Source organism: Anas acuta, chromosome W (genome assembly GCF_963932015.1).
Source record: "Anas acuta chromosome W, bAnaAcu1.1, whole genome shotgun sequence".
Classification (NCBI taxonomy): domain Eukaryota; kingdom Metazoa; phylum Chordata; class Aves; order Anseriformes; family Anatidae; genus Anas; species Anas acuta.
This window is the reverse complement of record NC_089016.1, coordinates 1375174-1397208: the sequence shown is the minus strand read 5'-3', so window position 1 is coordinate 1397208 and position 22035 is coordinate 1375174. Positions and strand designations below refer to the sequence as shown.

Genomic DNA, 22035 nt, shown 5'->3' with positions numbered 1-22035 from the left:
GTCTCAACACTCATCTGGTGCTGTTCTACCTGGGAATGCCCAGTAGGAGCCATTTGAAGCTTGTAAGAATCTGGAATGACACAAATTTCTTCAGTCACGTTTCCGGTTTATGTAGAATACAGTCTCAGTGAAGTATCCTGTACCTGCAAAACAATCTCTTTCTACAAATACAGAGACAGCACTGTTACCATCTTCACTGAGAAATACTTGGCTTCTCCCTTCTTTCCAGCTAATGTCACTGCTCCATTAAACTTTGAAACTGCGACAAAAAAAAACAAACACCCCCTCCCCCCAATCAAACCAAAAGAACTAGAGAAAAGGGTAACAGCGGGAAAAAAACAGTCACGTTGCCAATTCACGTTAGGAAACGCATCTTACACTGCAATGTTAGGGCATAAATCTCCTATTCCACATGTTACTCTGGATCCACACATCTTGAAGTGCAGCTTTTTAACCTAAGCTGCTGTGGTATACTTGCCTGAAGTAACTAGGAAAAGAAGACTAACATTCACATTTTTTAAGGAAAATCTACAGCACTGAAGAGGCTTTCAGGGTAGGGCGTAGCTGCATTACCTGAGCGTTCCCTAGGCTCCCAACCTTAGATGCTATCGCACTAGGGGAACTTGGTGTGCTAGCTCTAAGGAACAGTACGGAGCGTAGAGTGGAGTGGAGACACCACGGCTAGGCTCTGTGACCAGGTGGGGACTCCATTGTTCTTGTGCACACCGAGACCGATATGCCGCACTTTTTGCTACCCTGAGCCAAGGACCTGTCATGTTTTGACAAATGCTGTACCCTAGTGTACTTTTTGCTCATTACAATATCATTAGAATACCAACACACACTCCAGCCCAAAAACTACCCGCCTCCAAGGTGCGACCCCCCCTCACTGAGCTTGCGCCCTGAATTTCTCAGAGCCTATTGCTTTAAACGGAGACGGGAGAACTTTTCACCAATCGTAATTAAGATATGCTTGACTAGAGCCACTCAAGCTCCACCGAAAAGATAGATAATAAGATAAATTGGCCCAAGAGACAGGGGATGTCAGGGAAGATATCACCTTTAGGGAAGATATCACCGTTAGGGAAGATATCACCGTTAGGGAAGATATCATCGCTAGGGAAGATATCATCATTAGGGAAGATATCATCGTTAGGACCATCCCGAGGGAATGCACCATCCTGAGCACCTCCTGACCCCTGGGATCAGTGGACGAGCTGAGCCTCTCTTCCCCCGCCCCACTGAGATGCCTTTGGGTGAGATTTGAACACTTAGTTATACTGTGTGTCTCCACGGAAACTTAGAAATCTCTAGAGTCTTTGTGCCTGTTAGCATGTTAATTTCCAGGCTGTGCACCTGTGTCACCTGTGTATTTCATGCATGCTAGCTTGCTTTTGCAGACAGCAACTATCGCCGGCAATCCAAAGACCCTGTGTACCGGTTGCTGTCATAAATTGCACTTGATTGCATTGTTCCTAGCCGTGATAGTTCTCATTAAACACGCCTAGAGTAAGGGTGGTTATACGTTACTGGTGAATCCCTGACCATGGTAGTTCAGTGCAAACGTAACAGCACATGAAAACAAGGCCACCTCCATTACCAATGAATTTTGCTTACCTTACTTGCAACTCAATTGATCCTTTACATACAGTCAACGAATCCTATGAGAATAAAAAGAAAAAAGAGACCTCTCCGCATATTTCTTCTGGCGGTGCAACGTTTGTGAACAGAATGGATAGGGTCAGGGTGTGAATGGAGACTTCTCCCAAGCATGCAACACCGTGGGTGCTTCCCTTACGTTTCCTATTCTTTACTAACCCAAGATTGCGAATTAATAGCCTGGCAATCTTGATTTCCTACTAGGAAATACATTCCCAAGAAGCATTTGCTTTTTTCCCACTTGCTCAAAGGGTCAGCACATTTTCTGGACAGCACAGCAACAGGAAGTGTGAAAAATAACTGACCCGACTGTGACAACATAATCTAACTTTCCAACCGTGGGCTTATGTGACTTCCACGTTAAAATACCAAAAGATAACACAATTTGGTGGTTTAATGGTAACAAATAAAAACACTTTGAATTTTTCTCCAGGTGTTTTAACAAGCCATTTCTCAGTTTGCTTTCTGCTACAGAGTTCGCTACTCATTTTAACAGTCCTGGGTAACAGAAGGGCAAAAGGTGGCAACGCAAACCCAGGAAGTTGGTTATTTTTAGCTAAAAGGACAGACGGCACATTTATGTGGTCTTGAGTCTTTCAAAGAATGCCATGGATTTTTCTAGTAGTCTGTGGATCACTTTGGCTTAGGAGGAGAAGCCTGGGCTTTTCACTTGGATCATTTAGAGCAACCCACTTCATTAGAACTTTAGTCCCTTCACTTTCTTCTTGAGAATAGCGAGCACCCTTCAACACACAAACTTGATGTTCCCCTTTCATCTGCCACCCCTCACACTTCTAACAGCTGAAACTGTTTACAAAGACTCAGCAGTCCTGACAATGTAAACATAATGGCGACCCATCTTTCTTTGCCTGCTGAAACAGAGGAACTTTTCCTCTGGTCTGTCAGGCATTTTACCTGGGAGTTCATCTCCAGACATTAAGGATGCGTCGGCATCACTGTCAAGTATATCAGCTTGTAAAATAGGATTTACATTTCCTGAAAGACAAAAGAGGTTTCTTAACTTTCCTGAATAGCCTGTGCCTCTTTCTCTTGCATTAAGACAGCTTCTAAACTGTGCCAAAACCCTTTCTTCATTTGAGGGCACACACTGAATGCTATTTCCTACAGTTCATCCCACCACAGATCTAAGGAGACGGCACAAGTCTCTATAAAGCTCTCTTAGGTCCCACTGATGTGTATGTATAAGGTACGCTACTCTGTTGGTGATTTTTTCCCCCCTTAGAATAAAGAAAACGAGGAACAAATTCTGTAGCTGATGAATAGCTATTAAAATAAGGCCCCTTCTTTCTGAAGGGGCCTCAAAACCCCTCATATAGTAATACACTTTTCTTATTTGCAAAACTTTCCAGTATTGTACAGTTATGTAATATACACTCTGCATTTTCAACCTGGAAATCCAGTATTTCTTAATTTGTTACACCAAACTTTTTCTAGGAACCTGCAATGAAAGAAAAGGCATTTATAGTTTCTGCAATAAGCTTCCAAAATATGAGACCTAATGACCCAGAGTAAAATACTGTAATGAAAAATTGATCCAGAAACAGATCTTTTTTTCTCCAAAAAATTCTCAAAAATTGAGCAAACTTGCATTGTGGCAGTCTCATTAGTTCATCAAATCTGCTTTTCAGTCAGTAAATTTGCAGAAAGCACTTCGAGCACTATGTTTCAAGCTGCTACAATTACTAGAAAGAAGAAAATAATTATGACTCAAACTACTACCTTTGATCCGGGAAACAATCAAATGCAAATACATCCCCTATCCATTCATACAGGAGTACTGAGACCAAGAACACAATGTCAAGATGAAAGCGCCTACGCGGATTAATTAATTAAGCAAACTTTGGGAATCAAAGAGTTGATTCTAGAACTAACTACTTGATGCTATCATCTTGACCATATATATCCAGTACCAGACTTGCCCTCCACGGGACGACACAGTGTCTCCACATATCACTCTTTTATTCACGTTGTAATTTTTTTTTTCTAGAAAGTTGGACTTTGCCACATTAGCATTAACACTGAATTGAAGTTCTCACCTCTTTATTTCGCAAGTTGAAGAGGAACTCTCTGTCAAAGCGTCCTGGTCTCCGTAAAGCAGGATCTATAGAACCTGGTCTGTTGGTGGCTCTGATTACCACAATCTCCCCTCTGTTGTCTATGCCATCCAGAAGTGTTGAGACAATGGCACTAGTAGAAAAACATAGATTATACGTACAAGGTAGGTACATTTTTTTACATTCCATATGACTTTCTTCCATGAGTATTCAGAAAGGAAAAGCATTTAAGGACAAGACTCATTTTAAGACATAAAAAAATAGGTGCATTAACACAAACCGGGTGCTGATATCAGGGTTGGAGTATTGTTTTCAACGATCCTTTCAAATCACCTGAAATTTATGAGTTATGATTTGGAAACAAATCATACCAGTACTTGCTACAGCGTTTTGGCTACCATAAAAAATGAACAAACAAGAAAAAAAAGGGGGTAGGGGTCAGAACTTAATTCCATTACAGGTTCGGGACGCAAGCTTCCTATATGAATTTAAAAATGGAGCGGGGAAGGTTAAATCTAATGAAAGTCACAGGGAAAGTAAGCGTTTTGGTTCAGAAGACAACCCAGAAACCCACTAGGCCCACATAGAAAAGATGCTCAGGATGAAGATCTCTCTTCAAACGGCAATCCCACAGCTACAACCTCAGCGGAAATTAAACCAATTGGGCCCAAATTCTTTAGACATGAAGCACCTGCCAAGTTCATCCTCTCCCACACCCTCTCAGGCCAGGCAGACATAACCAGCCATGACTACCCAATCCCAAAGAAGTCAGCTTCAACAGTGGGGCAATAAGCTACAAAGGACCACAACTTCAAGGAATCCATCTATTAACAAGGACAGCAGGACATACCTGTGGAGGCCAAGAGCCCACTGTTAGTAGAGCAACGAAGAGAGCACCACCCACGCTCACCAACCACGAAAACTGCTAGGCACTGCAGTGCTCGGACCAAACATTCCGAAAGCCTGTGACACATGACCACTAACGGTCACTGGTGGCCAGTAGTTACCAGTAGCAACGCATCGCATGCACGGGGGCACCTAAGGAAGTCTCAGCCTACCCCCGAATATACTCAACTCCCAATGCCAGGACTGACAATACCTCTCTGTTGGCAAAAGAAAGCGCAAGTCGAGGCCAATGTCATACCATAGCACAAAGGCTTGCTAAGAAAGATCATTTGAGTAGCTTTGCAAGAACAGGTGACTTACTTTCTTCTAAGGCTGTCAAACAGAAAGGATGGATTTGTAGTAGGGTAGCGACTTCCTCAAAGTCTGCAGCTTCGGCTCCAAATTCCCATTTTCTCCACGCACTTGCCTTGCAGCTATTGCATCAGCTCTGGTCCTCAGCGTTCCGCCAACTGAAATGCAGAAACAAATACAATCTTTTGAGACAGTAAAGATGGGATTATCTTGATTGCACCATTGCTCTTGTAAAATGGAAACAAACCAACAAACAAAAGACACCCCAAAGCGGATTCATTTTTCTTTCCATACCAAATCACAAGTCCTTGTCATGACCACTGCATTCCTCTTGTTTATCATTCTGCTATCCACTTCAAACTATCCACTTCAAAGCGTCACCTGTAGAGAAACTTCTTCATAGACTGAAAGCTAGTCTGACAAAAACAAATGTGCAACTTCTGTTCCACGCAGGAGGGAGCTTACTCCAGTTACTTCTTGTTTGGAAAAGTGAAAACAATCCACACCTTTCTCTAAGGTGTTTTCAGGCCATTCATGTAAAACTCTAACCGTTCAAAAAAACTATTCCGTCCTAAGTCTCTTCCTCAGGTGATTACGTTTTATTACCCTGTTTAAGCATGCAGCACTTTCATTTCCTGCATTATGATCTAACAGCTCAAGGAGATAAGAGAAATACCCAAATACCTAAAATACACTAAAAGCATCCCTTGGAGGCAGGGCTCGCCCCAACAGCTCTGAGCTGGAGCCGCTCTTTGAAAAACCTCCCTTTGCAAGGTTTTCTCCTTTTGTTCCTTCCCCACACAACTCACTTTCAAGCCCCTGGTCCAAAGTACAGAGGCACTGAGAAAGGAACCACTCACATTTCCATTTCAGTGGAAAATAAACTAAGAAGATAAAAAAAATAGATAAAAAAAAAAGCAAGTTCTACTTAAAAATGTTGGCCTTTAAAAATGACGGTTTCAACTCTGACAGAATACATTCCACATTTCAACCTTACCTGTTCAAATAATGAGCAAAGCTGACATTCTGATTCCCCCACTCATTGGCTCAGGCAGTCCAAAGCTTTTCTCATAAAAAATGATATTTTTCTCTCACCTCGGCCACATTCGTTAGCAAGAGCACGAACAACCAGCGTCTTTCCCGTTCCTGAGGAGCCGTAGAATAAACAGCCTCCGTAAGAAGAAAGATTCAGAGAGGAAAAAAACATCGTGAGGAGTACCTCTTACAATCATAGTCTCTAGAACAAACAACTCGTCTTTCCTAACCAAAACACGTTATGCCTAAGACAGCAGTAATAGCTGAAGTGTAGGTAGAGTCCAAACAGACACAAGTTCTGCATTCCCACAAGATTTCACAGGAAAACTTGTTTTTTTCAGCCAGAGGAATGAAAAAGGGGGATCACTCCAGTGTACAAAACCTTCAAACAAGAGCGTACTGTCCCAGAAGGACACTTCCAAAACTGCTGACAAAACGGGGGATTACAGCAAAATGGAGCCAAATGAGCAAAGGTCAGCACAGAATCTCAGAATGGCCTCAACGGTGAATCACCAGCTCACTGTTCAGTGACAAGCCACATAGGCTTGCTTTCACAAAAGGCAGAATCTGACAGCAAAGCATTTAATTCTCCCTTCAAAAGCGTTAAGTTCCTGGGCTTGGTCTCTCAGACCATCTATTGCTGATGGCAAGTGAGAAAGCTGGAAGGCAAAGCAATGCCCTGCATTCAGATTAAAAAAAAAAAAAAGAAAGAAGCAAAAGCAATAGCAAAAGCAAGCAGATGGAAGAAACAACTGGGTTTCCAAGCAACATATTACAATTGACTTCCACTAGATAATCCCTTCTTGCTTACAAACTGGTCAAGCTGACTTGTACAGAAAACTCTGAACAAAACCACTGCAACCCAACTTTGTAAAATCATAGCACTCTTGAACTGTTTTCTCATATTAAAACATCAGCTAGGAAAACTGAAGGTGTTGCTTATAGGTTTAATCTACAGATATTCTGGATTCTATCCATTTGGAAGAAATTGCTTGTTACTACTACGAAAACAAACCGTTCAGCACTGCCAAAAAAGTTGAAGCATGGAAGCATATTGAGACCTTAACTGGACATTCTCCTGAAAACAGCCGACTTCTGATTTATCACTTCAGTGAGTTACCTTGGGGGCTGAATACTGAAGCTCTCAAAAGACTTCTGGATAAAGGAGGGTACTTGCTGGTACTTTGCCGGTACTTGCTCTTGTTAAACTTCCCCTGGTTGGTGATTGCCCAGCTCTCCAATGTGTCCAGATCTCTCTGCACAGCCTTTCCACCCTCAACAGAGTCCACAGCTCCTCTAAGTTTAGTGTCATTGGCAAATTTGCTCCAAACACCTTCTATTGCATCAGCTCTGGTTCTCAGCGTTCTGCCGCCAGAAATGCAGAAACAAACCTACATTGCACAAAAAGAAGATTTGCCAGAGGAATATGCAGAGCCCTTTCTTTGGGCTCAATATCAGCATAGATACAACCAGAACCACTGACAGCAGCATGATAAGCACACACTGCAATGCGAAATAATGGGAACAAAAGCAAGGAGGCCAGGTATCCAGGGGAAAAAACAAAGTGCCTCGTTAAAAAAAAAAAAAAAAAAGCATTACGTAAAAATATACACAGTACGCTATTTTACTTTTTAAAAATTTTCACGATATGGTGACCGGAAATGATGTCAAGGTAAAAAAACCTACTTTACTGTTTCTAACAGTCTGTGAGAGAGATGTAAAATAATAACCTAGAAAGCAGATGTATATTAAGTAACTATTTGCCACTGTCCTTCCTTGAAACAAATGTCTCTAAACTTACTTTGGAAATTTTAATTATTCCTTTCTATTCCGGGAATTTGAAATCTTTGCTGCTTTGATAGATACCTGAAAGCCTTAAAAAAAAGCCTGGTGGAGTCTCCGCTCCACCAGGACGCACCCAGCACTGTTTGCTTACCTCTATTCTTTTATATTCTTTTCATAAATCACCTTTTTTATTTAATCCTATTTTGAAGATTGAGCCATTTCTAACAACACCATACAACAAATGTTAAGTTACATATTTCCAAAGCTAACTGCTTAAGTTCCCAGGTAGTAGTCACAAACATTTGCAAGAAATACTGAACTGGGATTACTCTTCCAGTAGAGCACTCCTGTTTTCATTGCAGCCTACTCAAAAAGAACTTTACACCAGCAGGATGCTAATACCATTATGTATTTATATATACATTTTTTTCTCTTTAAGACCAAATATCCCAAAGTCATTAATGTAATAAAGGAGTAAAACACTTCCTGGCAAAATGGGGTAGGAAAGACGCAGGAAAGTGACTTTAGTCTTTGTCAGAAGACATGCTGTCAGTTTCAGGAAGCAACTAATAAAAGCAATAAACAAAAAAATAAACCGAAATCTACGTGTCCCCGCAACTACATAGTTATTGTCACCATATGCAATGAGGGAACATGCATCTCCACTATTAAATGGATTGAATTTTATCATATGCACATAACCTTCACAGTCCACCGTGTAAGCAGCATTTCTAGTAGACTCTTGCTTCATTTCCAGGGGACTATGTCCAAGTATCGTGGAAGTGATGTCTTCTTCAGGATGGAGGTCAATGTTCCTATAGGGAAAGTATTAAAAAGCATGCATTATGTATTTGCATAAAGAAAAAAAAGTATTTGTGGCGCAACAGCTCAAGATTTCTTGTAACACCATATTTATGGACACAAAAGGTCAACTTAAGCTCATTAGATCCAGATTTAACACCTAATTCCAACTATCAAGAGATTAACTAACCTAACTGACCTAATTCACTAACAGGCATTCAAAACTTTTTCTACAGACATCAGTAACAACTGCAGGTTTTGTGCTACTTATGGCAACCTATCAAGACATGGGATTAAGTAACTCTACGTACCAGAAAAGTCACCCACGTAATTTTAAAAATTTCAACCAAATGACAACAACATATCTATTATTACCTTCAAATTCTCTTCCCTGGTGTACCTCTTTAAAGGACAATAGGTATCTAACTAAAAGCAGAATTAAAACCACCAAACTCTAAATGCAAACACGATTCTGCAGATTACTTGTCTCATGGCATAAGCCAGCCCAACTGCAGACAGTGCCTCTATATGCCTCTGTACTTGCACAGAAAAAGTTCATTTTCAACTGGATCAAAAGTATACCGAAACATTAATGCTTTACTCCATTCAAGCACTTTCCAAGAAAATCAGACTCCTGTGCTTGCACACAACTGATTTGGGGATCATCCCTGATTTGACATCAGCGTACACCTTTTGAGAAATGACCATGTTCTCCACGTGCAGCATGGAAAGATAGCTTCCAACTTCAGACCCTTGTCATATTTTGTTGCGTTAATGACCTGAAGGGCTCAGCACCGAGGCTGAACATCATGCCTGGGAGCCACCACAGTTTGATGGCGCTATCAGCGGGACTCAAAGAGGCTCTCCACGTTGGTAGCGTGCATTTATTAACCAACACAACAAACCACCACGTTGACAGAAGGACGTTAGCCACATAACTCGCATCGCCACGCTCCTAAGGCCAAACACAACTCCTCGCCACCTCGAAGGCTCCCCACCACGGCAGACCCCATGCCTTGGGGCAGCACCAGGGGGACAACCCGGCCGTGCGGCTCAGCCCCCCTCCCCGCACCCTTCACCTTCCCGCTCCCTCCTTTTCCCTTGGGGGCCCAGCGGCTGCCCCAAAGGAGCCCACCCCACACCGTGCGGCCCCACAACGCTACCAGCAAGGGCCCGGGCCCGGGCCCAACCCCCGGCGCAGCCCCGCTCCTGCTCGGGCCCGGGGGAAAGCCCCGAGCCCTCTGCGGCTCCCCCGGGCCCTCCCCACGCACCTCTCCGGCCCCGCACGGCCGCGCTTCCCGGCAGCGCCTCCCAGCCCCGGGCCACCCCCTGGCCGTCCGGGGCAGCGGCCCTGCGCTCCCTCATTGGGCGGCAGCGGAGGATTTCAATTCCAAGCGGCGGAAAGGACCGGAGCCCTGCCGGCAGCCGCGGCCTCCCGACGGCCGGAGCTGGGTGAGCGGGGGCAGCCTCAGCCCGCTGGGGCCTCGCGGCGTGCCCGGGGAGCCGGGCGGTGGGGAAGCGGGGGGACCCTCGGAGCTCGGGGTGGGTCCCGGGTGCTGGCGGCGATGCCGGCTCGTAATGCCGGGTATAGGGTCCAGGGCTTGTCCTGCGGGCTTTTTGGGGTTCTTAGGGTGGCTGCTGGCTCCCAGTGACTTGTATTGTTCCTCAGAAGCATCTCCCGCTGAGGAGAGTGAGGGGGTAGCAACCCCTTCTCGAGAGATTGTTATGCCTGCCCTAGGCTGATTTGGACCTATCCAACAGTTTTGTTTGCGATGGCTCCTGCTTTTTGCTCATGTCAAAGTAAAATGGGGTAAAATAAAGCAACTTCACTCCCCTGGAGGGGGCCTGCAAGAAAGAGAAGGAGGGACTGTTCATCAAGGAGTGTGATGATAAGACAAGGGAGAATAGGTTAAAAGTTAACTAACTGATCACTTTCATGACTTAAATAAAGCTTTCATAACTTAAATAAAGCTGAGGATAGAAGTGTTTTAAGTATGTATGCGAGTCTTCAGCTTTAAATACTAGTGTATTTTGTTTGCTTGTGCAACTTCAGTGTATTTCTGCTGAGGGTTTCTCATTCTCTGTAGAGCAGAGTGAGGTAAGTAGCATTTGGGATGTTCTTATCCCACCGATAGAGGTATTCCTTTATATTCTTTTAATAAATCCTATTTTTTTATTCTATTCTTTTAATAAATCCTATTTTTTTATTTAATCCTAATTTGAATCCTGAGCCATTTATAACAGCCTTTCTAGGCAAGCTGTGCCAGAGCTCAGTGACCCTCACAGACTTTCCTGATGATCAGGTGGACCCTCCTGTGTTTGTGCCTGTTATATCTTCTCATGTCAGTGGGGCACTACTGCAAGGAGCCTGGCTCCCTTCCTTGCACCCTCTGTTCAGCTCTTTGTACTCATTGACACATTCCCTGCTGAGCCTTCTCTTCTCAGGGCTGAACAGCCCTGGCTCTCTCAGCCCCTCTTCAGAGGAGGGGTGCTTTGATCATCTTTGTGGCTCATCACTGGGGTCTCTTCAGTATGTCAGTGTGCCTCTTGTACTGAGGACTACCCTCTAAAACATTGTGCAGTCCCAAACCATTAGCTGTGCAAGTTATACTGGCTTTTCTAAGCCTGGGATCTTGGCCTGAAAGTTCATTGCCTTTGCTTCTGCCAGACTTCAATGTCACAGCTATCAGATGCTTATGTCTCTAGATTTGCTCTTACACAGATGGGTTTCTAAATCTGCATGCAGCCCTGTCAACATTTCCTGGAATAGGAAACCCATTTGAAGTGTTGCTTTATATTGCATAATGTGCTTTATAGGCCACAGTTTGGGAGCCTCCCTCTTAGAAGAGAGCACATGCAAGCACTAAAAGCTCAGTGGAGGGTTGGAGACTGCCAGATTGCAGAATCTCACAAATCAGGAAGAGTGCCGGACAGGAATACTGCAATCTAGGAGTATGCCTGAAAAACTAGAATTAGAGACAACACCGCGATGGTGGTTAAACACAGCAACCTTGAAAGCACATGTTTGAAAAGTGGTTAATGACCATTAATTTAGGGAAGGTAGGAGAGACCATAGTATTGCTGGAATATGCATCATGTTTGTGTGTTTTTTGTTTTTGTTTTTTTTTAACAACTCTATGGCAAAATAGAAATGGCTTTGCTATGTAGTTAGCCCTAGAAAGTTCACAATACCTAGGCAATACTAAAAAGGTGTATTTAGGCATGAAATGTTGCTACTGGATTTCAAACATGCTAAAATAGGAGTCCAAGGAGATTTAATGTGCTACATTATCAAGAAGCACAGGAAGTGAAGATGCTTTATAACATGTTTTTTCTATGCCCATGAAACACAATATTTGCAATGTCTATCATGGAATGAAAGTCCAGAACTTTTTGAACTTCCTTTAGACATTAGTTAGCTGGCATATGCTTGTTGGAAACCATCACGCACTTATTTTTTCATTTAACATCGGACTTGCGACAATTGGCTGTGTAAGTAATAGAATACACTGCCACAGTGAGCACCTGATTGTGAAAGTTAATACCTGGAGTGCAATTTTACTTATATTAGTGCTGCAAAAATATTTTCAACTTTGCTAATCTCTGCATGTCCTTTGTCTTGCAAGGAATGGCTTTGGTTTACTAAATACTATATTGAAGTTCTACTTTGTTTTGAAACAAATTCTTCCACAAGTACCAAGCTAAAATGAGACTCTTTTTTTTCTCTGACCAACTGCTAATCTCTTTGAGTTGTGCTTATAATATTATATATTTAATTTTTGGAGGGGCTGAAGTGGAAAGAGTTCATATCATAGAATGGTTTGTGTTGGAAGAGACCTTAAAGGCCATTTATTTCCAACTTCCCCTGGCAGCAGGCAGGGATACCTCCCACCAGCCCAGTTGTCCAAAGCCCCATCCAACCCAGCCTGGAACATTTCCAGGGATGGGGCATCCACAGCTTCTCTGGACAGCCTGTTCCAGTGCCTCACCACCCTCACAGCAAAGAATGTCTTCCTAAGGTCTAATCTAAATCAACCCTCTTTTGGTGTAAAGCCATTCCCCCTTGTCTTATCCCTACATTGTCTGATAGAGTCCCTCCCCAGCTTTGCTGTAGGACCCCTTAAGGTCTCTGGAGCCTTCTCTTCTGAACAGTCTCAACTCCCACACCCTGTCTTTGTAGGTGAGGTGCTCCAACCCCTTGATTGTCTTTGTGGCCTTCCTCTGGACTCATTGTAATAGGTCTATGCCCTTCTTGTGATTGGGGGAGGGGGGGGTGCAGAAGAGTAGCAGAAGCCTTTGCTATGTATTTTAACTTACAGTCAGGTTCTGACTGTAATTCTTTGTGAATGTAGTTTTGCTTAAAGGGATTGAACTTATTTTATGGCTTTCTCATTATTGCAGTCTTTAACCACTGACAATACTCATCTCCTTTAAATAAGAGATCCTCTAAGGAGTGTTATATACTGTACCCAAGTGCAGCATTTCCTAAACTCTCCCGTCTTCTTGCTGACACTGAAGGTTGTAGGTTGCAATCCAGTTAAGACCTCATTCAGTTTTACTCAAATAAGAGGGATGTGTCACTTACTCTTTTTGATTTAGAACTGTGAATTCCATCCTTATTTGTTCCTGCCTTCTGTGACTTTTACCTTTTTGCTTTTCACTTGTGCCCTGCTGTTGTTCTTGTAAACCCCGACTATGGCACCTTTGCTAACAACTTTGGTCCTTAAGTTTTCCACTTATTTACAAGATTGTATGCTGTCCATAATCCCATGTTTAGTCTTTTATTTTTAGTCTCTTCGGTTCTTCCGTGTAAAGACTTAATAAGAAGCATTTTCTATATTTTCCCTTTTGGCTTCTGCATAATAAAACTGCAAGCTATTGCTTTACAGTCAAGCGTTTGCACATCTCAGAAGTGCTTAGGGATCATTATTGGACGCACCCCTATTTATAAATGCATTTATAGCAGATGACCTTATTTTGATGTAAATCCTTTGGGGGGAGGGGAGGGGGAAAGTAACTGATAGATAAATCAAATGTGATTTTAGTCCTTCCTCTTGATGTATTTTCTGTTTCTGTCTATCAAAGGTCAACGGAGTGCACTTCTCTCGAGAGTAGAAAAAGGAAAGGGACTGCAGCTGTGAAACCAGCCTCTTACATTACTTGGATACATTACATTACTTGGATACAAAAAATAAAATAAATTTTATTTTTTGCCTAGAATAGGGAAAGATTCTTCAGTTGCTGAAAACATGCTGGTAGTTATTGTGCTACCCACATTATGTCATTTTTTTGCCTACTTTATTTGCACTTTAACTCTATTAATTGCTATTAAATCTTCTAATTGACTGTCAAGTTATAGTTCTCTTTCATTTGGGGGGGGGGGGGAGGAAGGACTAAAGGGAAGGAGGCAGATGGGTGCATGGGAATGTAATCTAATCATTCTGTAAGGGAGTGTGGGCCCAAAGGTGGGTGTAAGATAGTGTCATATGGTTGATGTTATTTATGATACTAGTAAGGGATATATGGATATAATTAGGTGTGTGTTGCTTTAATGCATTTGTTAGATCTGTGTAGCAGTGCTATCAACATTATAGTAAAGTATTAACGTGGGAGGGGGGAAAAATGTTCATTTTGGTTGGGAGATGGTGTATGTTTTCCCAGATCACTACTTGAACCATGTTAATATTATTTACTGCTTTTGGAAGGTAAATGTCTGCTGTGATGAACGCTATTTCTGCAAATAATTAACTGTATTTATGCAGTAGTCCTGTGAAAATCAATTTATTTTCTTATGAGTAAAGTTCAAAATATATGCCTGGCATTTTAAAGATCAGGATAAAGGACTTTATTTCAAAAAGTTAGCTCTAAGACCAAAGCACCGGAATAACTTCAATTATAAGTACTACTTTGTTCGTTACAAATGCAAATATTTACTTTATAATTTTGTTCTGTAAGATATATATATATGTATCTTGTTTTAAAGTAACTTTTAAAGCTATGCTGAACATAAAACATTGTTTGTTTGTTTGTTTTTTCTGTCCTATTAGCACCACGGAGATTTCACGGTATTACTTAATGATGTGATGGAAACTTGGAAATATTTGTTACATGACAAACTAGGATTATCACATGAAAACATGGAAAAGCCAGAAAATTATGCTGACGTTAAAAAAGCCTATGATACCTGTTGGGAATTGGCATACAGGGCGTGGACGTGAGTCCGTGGAACAATTGTTTGATCTGAGCTTGCCTTAAGCAACCAGGAGTAGGCCTTAGAAAATCTCATGGCCTGCTGTAGCTGAGCAAACCAAGCTACCAGGGCAACTATGAGAAGTTCCCATGACAGTGTTCCCACATCGCCCAATTGAGGAATTCAGAAAAATATTGTTACCAGCAGCTGGCTTCAAGGACAAGGTCTATGTGACTGCTAATCACAAGGGGGTTGTTTTCTTGCAGGTGGGGTTGTTTTCTTGTAGTTGTTTGTCCGAGTGCTTTTGACCAATAATCTTGTGTGAGACACTATCCGCCCCTGTTAAGTTCACTATAAAAGCGAGGCTATTCGGGCAATAAATGGGAGCAGCATGATCTGACTCTACTGGTGTCTGTTGTGCTTTCGGCCGTGCATCCTCTAACAGATACCTTCTTAGCAAGCAGCAATATGTTAGATATCATAGATATATGTCAGAAGTGCTATGCTCTTGCACTTGTATCTGAAGAGGAAAGCATAGCCCCTGTAAGTATTTTGTTTGTTTGATCTCTGTTTTACCATATTTCTGATTCCAGTTATGGATTTACAGTGCATCTAAAATATATACGGAAGTCTTGAATTAGTCACAAATGACTTTCCTTTTCTCTGGAGGAACAGATGACTTTAAATTATTAAATCTTTAAGAGATCTTAGATCCATTCAAAAATTGCATATTTCTGCTGTCTTGCTGGATGGGTAGATCACAGCTCCACTGAGTATCTTGTTCTTTCTCACAAACAGAACTGAAAACTGAATTGTAGAGACTTGATGTAGATGGATCAAAGCTTAGTGATTAATGTGTCATGGAGTTTTGGATATATGTTGATAGGCAGTCCAAATAGTTTGGGTTTTCATTTTGAAAAATACCTCGCTCTTAATGGCAAAAAAAGATCTCCATATTCTTCATGTATCTTCATGTTAGATTTTTCCAGAGACCGCAAGAGGTTCCACTTCAGCTCCTCAGTCAAGCATCTGTTGCAGTTTCTTGTGCTTCAGATGTTATAACGCTACACATGAGGCCATGCTCCAGGCTAGAGAAGTTGTAGTACATATTGCAGTCTGACTATGGAAATAACAAAAATTTGGTTGTATATTTTGATCTGGTAACAAAGATCAGAATAAGATGGATGCAGTTGGAAGGGACCTGCAAAAATTGAGTCCAAATGTCCTACTGTGAGTCTGTTTTCCTCACAGTTAGGCAATCTGTCTAGAAGGACCATGAGGGACAAAATCAAAAACCATGTGAAAATCCAGGAAAACTACATCCACTGCTTTCCCTTCCTCTACTAAGAGTGTGATCTTATCATAAAAGGATATCAAATTAGTGAGATGGACTTTCCTGAACCCGTGTTGCTGGGTCTGATGGTTGTGTATTAGTAGCAATTAAAGGAAGTTTAAAATACAAGCATGCCACATGATTGTATTTGATTCTGTGCTCTCTAGAGCATGGGAAGATTAAAAGACAAAGGAAACTTATAATGAAAAAATAGTAAGCATTGGAATTAGCTGCACCTATTTCTAGCTTGTAACAAAAATTACGGAGAGGAGTTATCTGTCTGCTTGCAGGAAGGTAACATGCATTATTAGAGGAAAAATTAGTCAGTAAAGGACAGGATATTTCAATTGCTTGGAGTAACTCTTCCTCCTGAGTTGGGAATAAAGCTGTGTCCATGAAAAAGTAGTCAAATACTGGAACAGGTTGCCCGGAGGAGATGTGGAATCTTGCCTTTAGAGATATTAACTTTGGCTTGGGGTAAGGGATATGTCTTGTAGGGATAAGACATCACTGAGCAACTTGGTCTAACTTGTCTTGCTTCAAGCAAGTAACTGGACTAGGTGATCTCAAAAGATCCCTTCTAACCTAAATTGTTGTATGAGTCTGACAGGTATGCTTGTAACAAACTTGCCTACTTAAGTTTAGAGAATCTGCACTCAAACAGTTCTACAAAAGACATAAAGGAGGACTAAAATTCAGGAAGATGCAATTGCTTTTCTTAACTTTTTTTTTTTTTTTAAATAAAACACTACACATGAGGCCATTTTAAAAAAAAAAAAAAAAAAAAGGCAGCTGCTTTTAGGGCAGTAACTGTAAAGGTTGTCCTGAGTTAATTTGAGTCTTGCCAGTTGTATTTCTAAAGACTAAAGAAAAAGTAGCTTTTGGTGTTCAAAACATTAGCAAGCTGGAGAAAATTGTAGCTTTACTTGGTGTTAGTACTACTTTTGTGTTTCAGTCATCTTTGTATTTAAATTTATTCACTTCTTTTTATTAAAGGTTCAACTGCCAGAATTTATTACTGGCATAATGAATGTACCAGAAAATAGAGGCTGTGTGCCTTCACAGGACCAGAGCAATGCGAAGGTAAAAAAAAATATATATATACATATATATATGTATATAAATATAATAAATTCTTTTTCAATGCTTTTTAGATATGGAAAATTTAATGGAAGATGAAATACAGGTTTCCTTTTCCAGTTATTTCTATTAAGATATTGGTTTTTTAAAGTATATTCAAGCTCTGTATCTCTTTGGTATGAGCGTGTGCATGGGGCAAGTGCACAAATTTATTCCCTGGGAGACAGTCCTTTTATGGCAGGGACTTGACGTAGATTTAATCTGCCTTTAAACAGTAGGGAATACATATTTTTTGCAAGTATATTATCATTCAAATACTGTCTTGACTGAGAGTTAAAGAATTTGCCTGATGCTGCAAAGTGAAATGGTAAGAGAGAAATTTAGGTTTTACTTTTCAACTTAAGTAACGCTTATTTACTTTCAGAAGAAATCTGAGCACCAACTGTAGTGGTAGCTGTAGAAATGCAGACAATGCCGATCTGTTGGAGTAGACAACTGAGGACTTTGTGGGGATACTGGATTCAACCACCTAAACAGTATCAGTCTAACAGTGTTTGAAATGGTGAAGCTTAAGTCATTTCCAAGCTTGCTTTCCTCCTTGAGTGTCAGTTTCAGTACAATATTTGGGTACAACTCAACATAGTTCCCAACAAGTGAGCAAGCATCTTCCCAGCAATCTGACATCAGGATAAGAGTGTTTCAGTAAAAAGCACTTGGGTGCTTTTCTCTTTGTTACTGACTTTATGCCCTAGATAGCACTTCTACCAATAGGTTCACTTGGTGCTCTGATTGTGACATGTATGATAAAAATATTCTTGGCCCCTTCTTTTTGACTGCTTACATTTGTCATATTTCCTGTTGAATAAGAAGAAATTCCACAGCTACCAAAGCTTTATATCTTTCCTTTTCTTAATGGCCTTTTCTCCTCTTTGCTTTCTTTGCTTATGACAAAACTATCAATTCTTAAATTCTGAGAATTTTGTTCTTATAGGATCCTGAACTGCAATATAAGTAATTCTAATTTTATATTTTTGGATATAAGGGTAGAGCTGCATTGTAATTTAATATAAACCTGAAAACTTTAATCAGTGGGACTTCTGTTATTGAAATCCCAGGGAACCAACAGGGAAAAATTAGTGGATCCAAGCTGGAGCTGGTGAGGTGTTGAAAGTCTTTAGCTTATTTGAAGTTAATGTAAAATCATCGTGTTTTAATGGTGTTACTATTTTGGCTTGGGATGTAAAAGGGATATTTGTGGAGAGATTGCTAAATCTTATTTTTGTGAGGCGAGAATAAATTAAATACCGCCCCCCCCCCCAATTAGCACCCCCTTAATTACCCTCTCCCCACCCCAATTACCCTCCCAGGCAGTTGTGTAATGCCGCAGAGCGGGGGATTGAGGCGTGCGGGGCTTTTCCTGCAGCGAGGCCGCTTGAGGCAGCTGACGGAGCCGCCAGGGCCCGGCTGCCACCGACTGACACAGAATGGCAAAATGTCACAGAATGACAGAATTTGGGGGATCGGGAGGGGCCTCAGAAGATCATCTAGTCCAATCCGTGTCCCTGCTGGCTGAGGGAAGGGCTGCTGATGCCCTCTGCTTAGCCTTTGGTGCGGCCTGCCCCAGTATTCTCCTGGAGAAGCTGCAGCCCAGGGCTGTGACAAGTACCCGCTTCACCAAAAAAAAGCATGTTTTTCTTTCAAAATGTGGTTCAAAACTGGCCAGGTGGCCAGGCCCAGAGAGCGGTGGTGAAATCGAGCTGGTCGGCAGTGGTGTTTGCCCAGTGCTGGGGCCCATCCTCGTTAAGATCTTCATTAATTGTTTGGATGAGGGAATTGAGGGAATTGCCCTCAGGAGGTTTGCAGGTGACACCGCGTCCTGCCTCGGAGCACTGCGTTCAGCTTTGGGCCCCTCGCTCCCAGAAGGACATGGAGCCCCCGCAGCATGCCCAGAGCAGGGCAACAGAGCCGGGGAAGGTTCTGGAACATGTCCTGTGAGGAGCGGCCGAGGGAACCGGGCTTTGTTTGGTCTGGAGAAGGCTCCGGGGAGACCTCCTGGCTCCCTGAGACTCCCTGACCACGTCCTGGGACGGAGTTGAAGGATGGGGGCCGTGAACGCAAGGCTGTGGGACGAGGCGCTCGAAGGACAAGGGGGTCGGGGGAGTCGGGAGGGATTCGGGGATGGCTCCTCCCGAGCTCACAGCGTCCCAGCAGGCAGCAAGGTGAGGAAGGAGAGCGGCGGGGCCTTCCTCCTCCTGGGGGTGCTCAGGAGGTGGGGAGAGGTCCTTGTCCTCCTCTACTCTGCCCCTGTGGGGCTGTGAGGGGGATATGGCGTCCCGGTCTGGGCCCTGAGCTCCGGGAGGACGGGAGCTGCTCGAGGGAGGCGGGTGCGGAGCTGGGAGGATGCCGGGGGCTGTGGAGGACGCTGAGGAGTGACCCCAGGAGGCTCTGGATAAACAGATGGAATTTCTTTAATTTCTTTGTGGTGGTGGGGGGGGGTTCTGGAGGCTCCTTTCCTGGAGGCATCCAAAACCCCTGTGGGCTGGAGGCCCGCTAGCTGTCCGTGCTCTGGCACAGAGATGAATCCAGGGAGGCGTCTTCAGATTCTGAAGTTTCTTCCGGATTCTTCTGGGGCTCGGGCTCTGGCTCTGGCTTCTGCTTCGGCGCCTGCCACAATCTTCGAGGCAAGCAGCAGTGCACCGCCAGCATGTACCACGGATCCCGCGGGCGTTGCAGCCAGTGGAGATGCTGCCTCACAGTCCGGATGGTGCGGGCGGTCTCTTCACGCACCGAGGGCTCCGCGTCATTCATCATGGGCTCCAGGACTGCGGGAGGACAGAAAGAGGCTGCAGTCTCTGCTTGGGCCGGGGGAGACCCCTCCAGGAGCCCCCTGGCCGGGAGGAAGGCGGGGAGAGCTGCTGTGAGCACCCCCCCCCCAGCCTCCCCGAGGCCTGGCCTCCACCCCGTCCCCCCTCACTCACTTGCAATTATTTCGTACACTTTCTCTTCGCTCTGGTCCCGGTGATGTTCTGCCGCGAGCCCTAGGATCAGAAGCCGCCCGTCAGCCTCCGCCCCAGGGAGGGCGAGGGGAGGCCCCGGGGCCATTGTGGGGGCAGGGGGGGACAGGCGGGGGGCAGCTCACCGATGAATCTGACGGCCTCCTTGCGCACCGACGCCTGGGGATCCGACAGGTAGGCCCGGCACCTCTGCAGACGCTCCTCCACCCGTTTTCGGTCCTGCTGAAGCTGGAGAGGCCGCGGGGCTCCGTCAGCCTCCCCCGGCCTCGTTCCTTTCCCCCCGGCCACCCCCCTTCCAGCCTCAGCGCGGAGGCCGCCCTCACCAGGCAGGCTCTGATCCTCCAGGTCTGGTTCATGTGGGCCACTTCTTGCAGCTCGTCCCACCACAGCAGCTCGGACCCGGCCATCAGGGCTTCCTGGGCAGCCTGCGGGGCAGCAGAGGCAGGGAATTGGCGCCGGCTCCTCGCCGCCTGCCTCCGGCCCTGCCGCGAGCCCCCCCCCACCCCATGGGCGCCACTCACCTTGGCCACGCTCGGGTTCTCCTCGCTCATGCGGAGGTAGAGGGTCAGCAGGACGTTGTGCACTTTCTTCCACATCTTTCTGCGGTGCTTCCACAGCACACGCTCCATGCACGCGCTGAAGAGCTTCATGGCATTCTCCCGCACCATGTCGGCCTCCTGGAAGAGGAAGAGGAGGATGGAGGCTGAGCGATCCTCGCCCGCCCAGCCGTGGCACGGGGTGGGTGCCGCAGGAGCCTCGCCCCCCCCCTTACGTTGTCCAAGTAAGGCGTGAGCAGATCGACCAGCCGCAGGGAAGTGATGCTGGCCGACTTCTTCATCAGGGCGCGCAGGACCCTGCAGCACACCGCCAGCGCCGCCGCCGTGATGTGGGGGTTGCCGAACCGCAGGGTTTTCAGGACGTCGGGCAGCAGGATAATCCCCGTTAGCCCCTGCAATGACAGCAGCGAGCCCAGGGCGTGAGGAGGCCGCCGGGGATGGGGATGGGGATGGGGATGGGGATGGGGATGGGGATGGGGAAGGGCAGGGTGTGTGGGGGAGGGTGTGGGGGGGTGCGCTCACCATCTTGGGCCTCTCCAGCATCGCCGCCAGCCCTTTGAGTGCGATCCAGAGCAGGTGGAAGTTGGTGTTCCTGATGCATCTCTTCAGGCACTCCACGTCCTGTAGCACGGCGGGGATGGGGTCCTCGGGGCTCAGGGTCTGCATGAGGCCGAGCTGGAGGATTTCGTACTCCTCGGTCATCCCAAAGTGCGCATGTATGGTATTGTCGCGCAGCAGCATGCAAATCTCGTTCAGGAGCTTCTTCGGCATGCCGGGCGTGCTGAAAATCTCCTCCCACATCTCCATTGAGGATCTGCGGGCACAGACAGGGGCTGTTGAGGGGCCCTGCGGGGTGTCGGGGGCCCTGTGGGGTTTTCGGGAGGCTGGGGGGCCGGTACCTCAGTCTTGAGGGGCAGATGAAGAGTATGGACATGGTGACGGAGTGGGGATAGCACCGTGTCATGAGGACCAGCACCTCCAGCAGCTTCTGGCGCACGGCGGGCGTCAGCTCCTCCACCAGCTTCTTGCGGAAGAAGATGACGAAGTGCGGGACCTGGCGGCAAAGAGGACAAACACACACACACACGGGGGGTGAGAAGTGGCCTCTCCTCTCCTTCCCCGGCCTCGTTTAGGGTTTGGGGGGGCACTCACCGACGCAAACCAGCTGATGGGGTCCTCCCGCGCCGCGTTCAGCAAGAAGGAGACCCACTGCTCGTCCTCCTCAGGCACCTCATGTGACACCACCTCCAGGCAGGTCAGCATCAGGTCCGTGCGCTGCTGCTCCAGCAGGTACCTGCCGAAGGGCTGC

The 22035-nt window shown here is 45.0% G+C and overlaps 1 protein-coding gene and 1 long non-coding RNA gene across 3 annotated transcripts; both read right to left on the bottom strand.

The window, feature by feature from the left end:
- Nucleotides 1-2580: 2580 nt before the first annotated feature.
- Nucleotides 2581-7338, bottom strand: LOC137847170 (uncharacterized). Of its 2 annotated transcripts, none has more exons than XR_011090824.1 (5): nt 7087-7338; nt 5929-6101; nt 4941-5089; nt 3717-3867; nt 2581-2655 (listed from the first exon to the last, which is right to left on the bottom strand). It is a non-coding gene; the product is annotated as an uncharacterized lncRNA (long non-coding RNA). The 2 variants fall into 2 exon arrangements; XR_011090823.1 differs by having other exon boundaries at nt 5929-6077.
- A 12952-nt stretch (nt 7339-20290) lies between these two features.
- LOC137847463 (uncharacterized) lies at nt 20291-21674 on the bottom strand. Its single transcript, XM_068665733.1, has 5 exons — nt 21249-21674; nt 20942-21118; nt 20691-20846; nt 20435-20594; nt 20291-20328 (listed from the first exon to the last, which is right to left on the bottom strand). Exons 1-5 carry the CDS (start codon nt 21531-21533, stop codon nt 20291-20293), a joined length of 816 nt encoding a protein of 271 aa, XP_068521834.1. The 5' UTR covers nt 21534-21674.
- Nucleotides 21675-22035: the final 361 nt, after the last annotated feature.

Coding starts and splice junctions, on each gene's coding strand:
- LOC137847463 (XM_068665733.1), bottom strand. CDS start 21,533: ATGGAGATGTGGGAGGAGATTTTCAGCACGCCCGGCATGCCGAAGAAG. Junction 21,119..21,248: donor TGCTGGAGAGGCCCAAGATG/GTGAGCGCACCC, acceptor CTGTCATTGCAG/GGGCTAACGGGGATTATCCT. Junction 20,595..20,690: donor AGAACCCGAGCGTGGCCAAG/GTGAGTGGCGCC, acceptor GCTGCCCCGCAG/GCTGCCCAGGAAGCCCTGAT.